The 11,545-nt window shown below is 37.3% G+C and overlaps 1 protein-coding gene across 3 annotated transcripts; it reads left to right on the plus strand.

Annotated features, from left to right (window-relative positions):
• The first annotated feature begins 1,383 nt into the window (after nt 1-1,383).
• LOC124375720 (kinetochore-associated protein DSN1 homolog) lies at nt 1,384-10,689 on the plus strand. 3 transcript variants are annotated; one of them, XM_046834284.1, is made up of 12 exons: nt 1,384-1,469; nt 1,719-1,746; nt 2,986-3,148; nt 3,950-4,087; nt 4,310-4,383; nt 4,991-5,063; nt 6,008-6,092; nt 6,389-6,439; nt 7,958-8,029; nt 8,143-8,290; nt 9,056-9,143; nt 9,524-10,689. In XM_046834284.1, exons 1-12 carry the CDS (start codon nt 1,447-1,449, stop codon nt 9,604-9,606), a joined length of 1,026 nt encoding a protein of 341 aa, XP_046690240.1. In that variant the 5' UTR covers nt 1,384-1,446; the 3' UTR covers nt 9,607-10,689. The 3 variants fall into 3 exon arrangements, with proteins under 3 accessions (XP_046690240.1, XP_046690239.1, XP_046690238.1); XM_046834283.1 differs by having other exon boundaries at nt 1,424-1,478; XM_046834282.1 differs by lacking the exon at nt 1,384-1,469 and adding an exon at nt 1,493-1,605.
• The last annotated feature ends 856 nt before the right edge of the window (nt 10,690-11,545 follow it).

The following is an 11,545-nucleotide window of genomic DNA, read 5'->3' on the forward strand; positions in this document are numbered from 1 at the left end:
TACAATTCCCTTATCATCAATGTACATCAGACATTATACAACTGAGTAAACGTATCTACACACGCGTTACATTTAAGTTTGTGGATATTGTACATATAGATATTTCCGATGTGCAGAGAAAAGAAAACTATGAACATATAGGAAGTGATCTTTCTTTACATCATAGATTTTGATTAAAAAAAATAAAAATCAGGTCTGAGATATTCCATATTTGGTCCATTTTTCCTCTGTAAAATAAGCAAAATGTTCCAGTTCATGATTTGCTGTTTTCCCCTCACTGTACTTTTCCATATATTTTTGTCCATGAATATTTATGAAATTATTCCCAATAGTCAATTCTCTTCATTTCATAGTGTTTCTCTCAGGTTCAAGGAGCAGCTCAACCAAGTGTAACATTAGGCTTCTATCCAATCAGATTTCAGCCTTCAGATCAAATGTTCCAGGTCAAAGGTATCCGCCGTAAGCCCTTCGCAATGAGCACTGCAGGCTTTTGGTAGATTCAAATTCATGTTGCACGTAGGCGGTTGCTTTAACCAATCGGATCTCAAGTTGGCCACTTAGGGGCCCCTCTATCAGGTTTTTGATTGGATGGTCTGAGAGCGCACTAGTCAGATTCGCAACCTGCATCCGTAGCAAACTGCACAAGCTCAAATATATTCATGTGGATGTAAAATCTTTTTTTTTCCCCCAATTCCACCACAGCTGACAGAGGAGAAGAAACTCATTTGGTTGCAGACACACTTACAAGGACATTTACAAGAAAAGCTGGACATTGTGAGGACACAATGCTTTTTCATGCACAATTTATGTATTTTTTTTTCTTTAACACAATTCACTTGCATTTCAAATCCCCAGGGAAATTTGTAATGCAAGGAACAAGTGCAATGAAAACCCACGATCATTTTATGAGGTTAAAATTGATTATTTGCTAGAGATGATGTATGCGGGTGGGGCAGCTGTGGCTGCAGTGAAAGGAGACTTGTTGAATTGTGTTCATTGGGTTTCTTGCTGTATGGCAGTAATTCTCGCTGTGATGCTGTAATACTTGCTTTCTCTATAATATCGATGGTTTCTATAGCCGGGGTGTCATAATGATGGTATTGAGAGTGGGATTGATTCAGCTTGTACACCACTAAAGGCCTAGGGGTGAAATGCTCAGCCCGCTACTGGTGCCTGGTGTACAGATTTCTTTCTCTTTTTTTTAAACAATTATGTGAATGATGTAATACAAAAATGCAGAGATTTTTTACAAACTACTCAAAATGACTTAAAAGTGATCATATCACAGATAGTGTTTGTGAACTACTGTATTGTACTCATCCCTCCAGTCCAACAGGTGGCAGTAATGCACAGTAAATATGCGAGTTACCCGCCATGCTGTAAGAAAACGGCAGAGAAGAAGAAAAAAGGGTTCGTTATTAACAGAGCGCGAAAGTAAAATAAAAGATGGCGGAACTTAAAAATGAGAGGTTTGAAATGTTCGTTTTTGATGTATAAAATTGTTATTAAAATACGTTTTATTCACTTTATCGCTCTTATTAACTGTTATTAAACCGAAATGTATGTGTTTAAAAAGCTTAGGTTTTGTCTTAAAGTGTTTTTGCGGTTAGTATATAATGAAATTACATACTTTATTATTATAAATTATTATTTTATATTAAATAAAATCTGGATATTTTTTATTTCACACAAATTTGATGCTGTTTTGTTTTCCTCAGGTGTCAGAATGGCGGTGGACTGGACACGGTATGAGATTTAAGTCATCATTCCTGAGAGTTTTTTTTTTCCCAGGGGAAAGTATTTAATGTAACATACAGCAGCAGTCAAATGTTTTTTCCTTCAGGGTTTATTTTTTATTATTAATTTTTCCAACATTGCACATGAAGACATCTTTTTAATAATGACAGCTTTACACATTCTCTGCACTCTTTCAGTCAGTTTCATGAGGTAGCCCCCTCTAATGGTTTTCTTTAGGAGTTCCTGGAGGTGTTGAGTGCTTGTTGGCTGCTTTTCCTTCACTCTCCGGTCCAATTCGTACCAAACCATCTCAACTGGATTTAGATTAGTGATTATGGAGGCCAGGTTATCTGATGCAGCACACCATCACTCTGATAAATCTGGAGGTGTGTTTGGGGTCATTGTCCTGTTGGAAAACAAATGATGGCTCCATTAATTGCAAACAAAATAGGATGGCATGTCGCTGCAGAATGCGGTGGTAGCGATGCTGGTTAAGTTTACATGACCTCAATTGTGATACGAACAGTGTCCCCAGCAAAGCACCTCCACAACATCACACCTCCTCTTCCCTGCTTCACAGTGGGAACCACATGTCCGGGAACCCTTCGTTCACCATCTGAACCAAAAATCTCAAGTTTGGTCATTCAGACCTAAGGACAGTTTTCTACTGATCTAACGTCCATTGCTTGTTTCCTAACTCAAGCGAGTCTATTCCGCTTGCTGCTTTTCCAAAATAATGGTTTCTTTGCCATAATTTGTTCATGAAGGCCTGACTTACGCAGTCTCCTCTATACAGTGGATATTAAATTATGTCTGGGACTTCAACTCCGAGGCGCATTCACGTAAATCTGCAGGTTCTGAGGCTGGTAATTACAATACACTTATCCTCTGCAGCAGAGGTAGCTCTTTGTTGGGATGGTCATCATGTTTATATATAATATATAGGGGTTTAATACTAAGGGTTTAATATTAAAAACCATGAAGATGGATTTGGACTTTAATTAATGTATGCAGTTTGTTAAATTGGTTTAGCTTTTGAAGCATCCATCAGAAAACAAATGATAACCTGAATAAACTATGATGAATAGACATTTGGTGCCACCCTGATGAAGACAGGTTCCTTTTTATGTCTGGTTCCTCTCAAGGTTTCTTCTTCATACCATCTCAGGGTGTGTTTTTTTGCCTCTGTCACCTTTGGCTCACTCATCAGGAATAAACTTATATGGGCTGATTTGACTTTGTTGGTAGGTTACAGCAGAGGACGTTTCACACGGGACCAAAAGGCAATTAGACAGAACCCAGAGTTCAGAGCCTCTACCCAAGTCTCCACGCACTTCTTCTCCCCCTGAACTCATCGCTGTTTCAGATGAGAAACAGCCCGAAGACCACGATTCAGCTCATGCAGACCAAGGTTTATATCATTTTAAGAAAACTATCCATGAAAAAACATTTTCATTAGTTGAAATATAAATCTCAGAACAAAAAAATAAAACAAACAAACAAAACCCTTACAATTATAATGTCCATCTGGGATACAAATGAAACCTAAAAAGCTCTAGGGCTCTGACTTGAGATTAAGCCACAAAAATTGCAGAATTGTAAATAGCCAGTAGGTGGCAGTAATGTGTATTAAAGCTCAGCAGCCATTTTCATGTAGTGGAGCTGTAATGAAATAAATTTATATATAAGATTTTGGAGTACAATTCCATTTCTTAAAGAAAAGGGGAAAAAAGGGAATTTCCTGGTAATCAGCAGCAATTGAAACATCTGCAGGTGTGATACAGGAGACAAATCCAACACATTTGAAGGTGTCATTTTGAAGCTGACAGTAAAGTCGTAGTGTATTTCTTGTGAGATGTCTTTTATAGAGCGAAGTCAAATCTTTGGAATGTGCATGGCGTAAAAACGAGTCGTACCTCTTCATGATTCAGACAGAACTGTGAGGTATTAAGCTGTACATGGTAAAAATACCGCATTCGTTCGCTGTAATAAATGTCAAAATGGCTCAATTCAACACTAAACAATGTTTGTAGATTGTTAAGTACGAGGTGGTTTTAAAAAGTTTCGAGGCTAGTTCCGTAACACGCCAACAGATGGCAGCACAAGGCTCACGCGCAGTCACAGGAAGCACCGACCTTATATTTATATTATGTGAAAATATGAATATTATATATAAATTATATTCTATTACATCTAATACCCCCTCACGCAGAAAACACGCCAAGAGAGACCATGGAGAACACAGAAGCCTGCTCGACTCATGATCTCAGCCCTCGCTCGCGGAGAAAATCCTGGAGGAGGTCGACTAGAGGCAGACCCTCGCTCCCTGCCCTCCCTAACAACACCCAGTGTGAGTCCACTCGGCTTGTGTTTTCTATTCTTCACATTAGCTATGCGGAGGAGAGGGAGAGATTGAGATGGAGAGAAGAACAGTGTCAGTCAGTCATATGTAAACGGAGCATTATCTCAGAATGAAAGCTGTCGCCGTGGTGACTTTGAAGCCAACGCCGACGGCTGATAGCGCAATCAGTAGCGTAATCTTATCTTCTTTACTTTTCACACTTCTCTTCAGCTCTGTGTAAATCCATCAGCCTGGACCTGAGCGACGCGGAGAGGCTGGAGAAGCTCATGGAAGCCGCAATGCAGGTGATTAGGACCACGGTTTTTAGAAGGTCATGAGATGTTTTAAGAAGAGATGCATTCAGCAAGGAGTTTTAATTTTGTTTTAAAAAGCTCGTCTCCCAAGAAGGGCGGAGCTCGTTATGACAATGAATGGAGACTAAATGTGGAATGGGATGTTCAAAAAAGAAAATGGAGCATACCGATCTTATGGGCAGGTGTCCGCGATCTTTTATAAATGTAGTGTACATATTTTTAAACTACATATTTTATTTGTGTACTATGTGTACACAATTATCTATGTGCTGTAAAATTCCCTAAAAGACAGAGGATGAAAAATGCGTCGAATCTACCAATACTGCAGCTGAGCCACTGCAGTGCAACAGCGACCATTACACCAGGTCTATTACTTCTTTTACAGGGTGCTATTACTTTTATTCTCACTGAATGTCTAGTTTTATGTCTTATTTTACACACAAAACTGTTAAATATATATATATATATATATATATATATATATATATATATATATATATATATATATATATTAGTTTTTACTAAATTTTTTTTTCAGCTGCTTTAATGTTACCTTTTCTTTCTTTTTTCTTGTGTGTGTATGTGTGTGCGCACACAGGTTGCAGTAAAGAGACTGCAGAACACATTATGTACCATTCCTGGTGCTGATCTAGAGGCATTTCAAGCACAAGGTACTCGATTTCTCTCAATAATGATTTCATTTATTGAGCTGATTGTGTGTGTGTGTGTGTGTGTGTGTGTGTGTGTGTGTGTGTGTGTGTGTGTGTGTGTGTTTTCAGTAAATTTCAGTACTGTACTGTACTGCACACACATACGCACACACATATATAAGGGGTGTACAGTACTGAAATTTTTCGGTACAGAGCTTTCGGTTCGGTACACGTGTGTGGAACATAGTTACAATCTGAGTTTCCTCAGGAGCGTATTAAGTGGCGGCCCGCACGTTTGTTTAGTCTCCACCTTGCACTTTAAGCAAATTGTTAAAATTATTTTTCAACTAATAATAATAATAATAATAGGGGGTATCAAAATAAACACAAATAAAAAGAAACTAGCGTTAGCACAGTGTCACAAGGATGGAAGGAATACACATTTGTTAAAGTCTGCTGAAATAAATAGAACAGTTAAGAAGAAAATGTCTTTAGAAAAATGTAACGTGCACGTGTGTATGGGGTCACGCAAATATAAACAATAAAATTTAATTTTCCAATAATTTTAACAGGTGAATTTGTGCCAATTTAATAAAAAGTGTATTGCATTCGTCTAATTTAATCGATTTTTATTAAATATAATTTTTTATTATATAACCAAGCAGGCATTGTATTTAAATTTGTTTTGAAAGCTGTTAAAATATTGATCACTGATATTAATAATAATAAACTGCGTTAATAACAAATTACTCCAAGTTTCTCCTCAATTGAACCGAAATTGAACCGAACTGTGGCTTAAATACAGAGGTACTTCATGAACCGTGAATTTTGTGTTACAGTTTGTAGTGAAGTGACACAGAGACTGAGATATAAGACAAGAAACTAAGAGTGCAAACAGTAATAATATTATACAATACAGATTTCTGACCATTTGTTGTGTATTTATTCTGCTGCTCATCCTGTAGTCGACTCCCTGCAGACTGAGTGGGTGAATATGGCTAAAAACATCCGCGAAGAAGCTCAGCTGAACTTCTCCAGCAGCACCAGCAGGTAATAGTGATGTCATGGTGATTAATGACGCTTTATGTCAGCTTTGTCCTATTCATAATACAAAAAAAAAACAACATGACAAAACTCTTGAATTTTTCTACTGAGAACCTTTTGGAAAAGCCTGTTTTGTTTGTATAGATTGAACTGTTCGACATTATAAATAAAAAAGATCCACGAGCAGTTAGTATTGGCACCCACAACAATACCCCTGGTTTCTCGAAAGACGTGTCTTGTGTTAGTGTTGAAAATCCTACGTTTGATTAAATCGGCACTCACACGGATAACCTGCTTTACAGCGATCCCGCTATTCAGAAAGCCATCGAGCGTGCGAAGGAGGACCTGAACAGGTAGGACATTTCTTCTGCAGTGACCAGGGTTGCGGATTAGTAGTACTGGTGCTCATCGATACTGAAGCGGATTTTCACTATAAAATAATCACCGCGTTTAATTAATGATTTATTTAAAGCACTTTGATTTCATATCTTTCACAGGTTTAACTAGTGGCCATGAAAAGTGCACATGCAGCTTAATGTTGCCTTGAGTATAGGGCTTTTATTTCCCCCTCACGTCTTTCTATAGTGTTTATGCACATCTCACTGTAAAATAACAATACGTGCCTACATGTAAAAGGACATCATTGAGGTAGAAATGATGTACATTTAAACATTTTTTTTCTGTTTATTGATTAAATAAAATTTTTTTATAAAACAGCACCTAGAATATAATTTTCCCAAAATCACAACACATCAGTGCTGTTTAAAATACAGAAACTGGTAGATTAATGAGTTGTTTATTCACTAACTAACTAAATTCCCAAGAAACTCTGTACATGACCTAGTTACTAAGTAAGTAATTTATTAAATAAGTAATTAAGTCGCTAATTAAGCAACTAAGTTACAAAGTAACTGAATCTGTATTTACTAAGTGAGTAGGTAAGTTAGGTAACCAACTAATAGTTAAGTAACAATGTCACTAACTAATTAGTAAGTAGGTAATAAAGTAAACTGTTATGCAACTAAGCATATAACTTAGTTACTTAGTTATCTCAGATACTATGTGATTGTTATGAACTGGAGCAATGAAGTAAAATAAAGTCCCCTTACTGAGCAGGTAATCAATTAAGTAATGGCGTATCTAATTATGTAACTAAGTTACCAAGTTATCAAGTAAATACATTATTAAGTTACTCATTAAGTAACTAAGTGCTTTAGTAAGTAGGTAATGAAGTAAGGTATAAAGTAACTATGTATGTTGCCAAGTAACTAAGTAACTTGATTTCTATGGGAATAGAGTAAGTTATAAAGTTATGCAAGTAAAAAAATCACCAATCTAAGTTACTAAGTAGGTAATTAACTAGATTATGGTGTATCTAATTATGTAACTAAGTTACCAAGAAACTTACTAAGTAACTTAGTTGCTATGTGAGAAGGTAAGTTATAAAGTAACAAACTAACAATTAAGTAAATCTGTCATTAAGTAAGTAGGTAAATACTTAAGTTACCAAGTAACTTAAGTCCCTGGTTACTAAGTAGCTAAGTTAGGTAGGTAACTAAGTAACAGTCACCAAGTAAATAATGAAACTACCTAAATACCTTCAAATTAAGTAAGTAACTAATTAAAGAAAGAACCAACTGCCTAGCAGTAACATCTGAGTCTCAGAAGGATGTCTATCATTTGAGATTTGTTTGTGATTTTTGAAATCTCAAACACAAACCTTGTGGATGTTTATGGAGGTGCATGTTTTAATGAGTTTATTGATGAGAGTATTGGGCCGGCACTCGGTGCCAGATCGGACATTCAGTCATCTTTAATGTTAATCTGATCTTCTCACTGATTTTATTAACTCTGTATGATCATTGTTTAAGGCTGCAGGCTGAGTGTGTGTCCTGGGAGTCGCTCCTTAATAAACATCGCTCCAAAGCCGAGGAGTTGGCCAAGTGAGTGGGAAAACACACACACACACACACACACACACACACACACACACACACCAGTTTCTAAATCAGTTCCCACCTTAATCTCCCCTCCCTGTGTTGTGTATGATGTACAGAAGAGTGGAGGAGGGACAGGAGAGAGGTGTGAAGCTGGACCTGTCTTGCCTAGCCCAGTCCTCCCAGAGCAAACTGATCCTGAGTAAACCTGATTACAACGCAGCGCTGCAGAGGCAGCACCGAGTCCTCAACACCATGGAGCTGGTGGTGAGAAAACACACACCACCATCGGGGTTACAGTCACCGCAAACCTCATCAACCATCCGCTGTTTAACGAAGCGCACCTTTTTCTAAAAAGCCCAGAGAGGGAAGGATTCAGCAGAGGAGTGTTCCAGAGAGGGAAGGATTCAGCTTTGGAGTTTTTCCCCAATTGCAACTTTTTTCCATTTGCTCTTATATAAACCTCCGCTCTTCTGGGAAGACGTTCTGCTAGATTTTATGGAGATTTGTGTGAGATTAATTCGGCCACAAGGGTGTTAGAAAAGTCATGTACTGAAGTAGGTGTGGTGAGGAGACCTGAGGTTGCAGTCGGAGTGAAACATTCATTCACATCAAATAGGGTTGAGATCAGAGCTCTACAGCAGGAGATCTTCCCCTCCAACCCATGTATCTTCATGGAGCTGGAACAGGGTTTGAGTCTCCTAGTTCAAACTAGCGCATCCAAAGACGTATACACGTTTGCCTCTAACTTTGTAGTAACAATTTACAATGTTAGTTATATATCGCTCAGTGGACGAGCTGAAGTCTATATGATGTAGATCTTCCAAAACATCTGGATCCTCTGTGCGTTCAAAAACTTCATCTGGAGTTTTCCTTTTAAAAGAAAAGGCCGTGATGACCTGCTTTTATAAACGAGTGCGTGAAAGGGGATTATCGTACATTTCGGTGTGTGAATTTTAAAAAATGTAGCTAATTAATAACTATATAATTGGTTTTGCTTTGAAGTGATGCTGATTGTTGATGTGTTTGTAGTTGGAGTCTCAGTGCATGATGATGAAGGCGCTTCTGTCCTTCCAGCAGGACTCGGAGTTGCTGATGAAGGAAACCAGCACTCGACTGGGTGAGGAATCCGCTTAGAAGGAAACGTTAGCGTGTTAGAATAAAAAAATTAAAACAAAATGATCAAATCCAGTGTATGGGAAAATTCTTTTTTATTTTTTGATGGAAGGGGCGGAGTCACAGAAAATTCATAGCACTTATTTTTGTAATTGTTATATTGATGGGTGCTTTTTTTATTTTATTTAATTATTCTTTTATTTAATTTTTTTTCTTATGAAACATAAAAAAAAATACAGCTTGAAATGATTTTTTTAAATCTTACACAAAATTTCTTTAAATCTTGTGATATTGCATTTTTACATTTACATTTTTCAAGAATTTTGGTCTAAAAAATAAAAAAGAATCGATTAATTTTCTAATTTATTAAGTTTTAATCCACAGCTCAAAGTGCAGGATTCCAGGATCTCCCATCATCCCCGGCGAAGACGCTCCTGAACCTCCATCAGTCTGCCACGTCGTCTTAGTTCAGGTCCTAGGACGTTTTTCTTCAGACCAGGACGATGAGTAATGGACAAAAAAAAAAAAAAAAAATGCTAATACACTATGTGGACAAAAGTTTGTGGACACCTGCGCGCAAGATTGCGTTTTTTTTTTTTTTTTTTTTTTTTGACATAAATTTCTACATTTAATCCCCATTTGCTGTTATAATAAGCTCCATTCTTCTGGGACGATGTTCCACTATATTTTGTGGAAATTTGTATGAGATTTAATTATCTACAAGGGTGTGTTGGTAAAAGTCAGGTCATTGATGAAGGTGAGATGATTCATGCAGTCAGGATGAAATATTTCTCATGTTTAATAGGGTTGGAGCTTTATAGCAGGAGATCTTAATGAGGATGGCTTTGTGTTCAAGGGCATTGTGATGGTGGAACAGATTTTGGTCTCCTAGTTCAAGTGGTGGACCAAAGGCATCTTATAGACTTGTACGCCTTCAATTACATATGGCTGGAAAAGTCGTGTCCCAATACTTTTGCCAATATAGTGTATCCCTCTGTATGTGGTGTTTTATCGTGATTTCAGTGTCGTGTTATCTTCTCATCCGTACGCAGTCCATGTTCACTATCTGTATACATCTTTATCCTCTTTGTAGGCAAACAAAAGTTGGAGTGTTTTCGCTTACATCCTTCTAAATATGTCACGTCGAGAGCTTGAAGTTTGTGCTGTTCAAAAATGGAGCATCATTACCAGTGTCATCTGTTTCCTAAACCTGTAATTATACCCTCATTATAACAGCAGGTCATCATTAGTGGAGATAAACCGCAGCACCATTCGTCACCAAAAAAAAACACACGGCTGATGGACACTAGATGGCAGCATGATTCGTCTCTAAAAACCCAACCGTACAAATCCATATAACACGTGACTTGTTTTCTCGACTCCCATTTATTATCTCAAACCAACCAAAGTTTTAGGAGAAGCGACTGCGCTGTCTGTCTGTCTGTCTGTGTGTGTGTGTGTGTGTGTGTGTGTGTGTGTGTGTGTGTGTGTGTGTGTGTGTGTGTGTCCTGGGACAGGATGTTTACTATCAAATAAAATGCGTAACGTTTTGTGCGTTGTCTCTCACCCTTTTGCACCACAGGTTTTTAAAACTTGTTTCTCTGAAATCCTTTTTTTTTTTCCCTCCTTTTCTCTGTCTCAAAACCTCCCAGTTTTTCAGGAAGTGGTGATATAAATCATAAAGGAGGAGGACACCAGGATACTCTGTGACCAAGACTGGAATCCTGTACTTTATAGTATTGTAGCTGATTTAACTTTGTAGAAATAAAAAATAATTTCATAAATTTTATACAATTATACAAACTTAGACAATTCTGGAGCTTCACTACTTAAAAATCTAATTCACTACTTAAAAATCATCTAAAAATCAGCTCTGCTACAGAGTTTGTAGGTTAAATGGACTCTGTGACGACGGTCATTGAATATTGATCTCCGCTTAGACGGTTGCCGTAAAGTGAACACTTCTACGAGAGTCTCCAAAGAATTTGCTCCAAAACTACGTTTTTGAAATCAAACTCTGCTATCATGTCTGTTGGAAAAGTGAGTAGTTCTGTGACGGTTGCCAGAAAGTGAGTTCTGCTACGATTATTAAATGTTGCAAAAAGTTAGCTCTGCTACGATGATCACTAAAAAACTAACCCTGCTACAATGATCTCTGAAAAAGTGAGAACTGTTACGATGCTCTCTAATAAAGTGAGATCTGTTACGATGATCTCTGAAAAAGAGATCTGTTACTATGATCTCTAATAAAGTGAGATCTGTTACGATGATCTCTAAAAAAAAAAAAAAAAAAGTGAGATCTGTTATAATGATCTCTAATCATGATCTCTGAAAAAAGAGATCTGTTACGATGATCTCTAATAAAGTGAGCTCTGTTACGATGATCTTTAATAAAGAGATCTGTTA

Source organism: Silurus meridionalis, chromosome 22 (genome assembly GCF_014805685.1).
Source record: "Silurus meridionalis isolate SWU-2019-XX chromosome 22, ASM1480568v1, whole genome shotgun sequence".
NCBI classification, from domain to species: Eukaryota; Metazoa; Chordata; class Actinopteri; order Siluriformes; family Siluridae; genus Silurus; species Silurus meridionalis.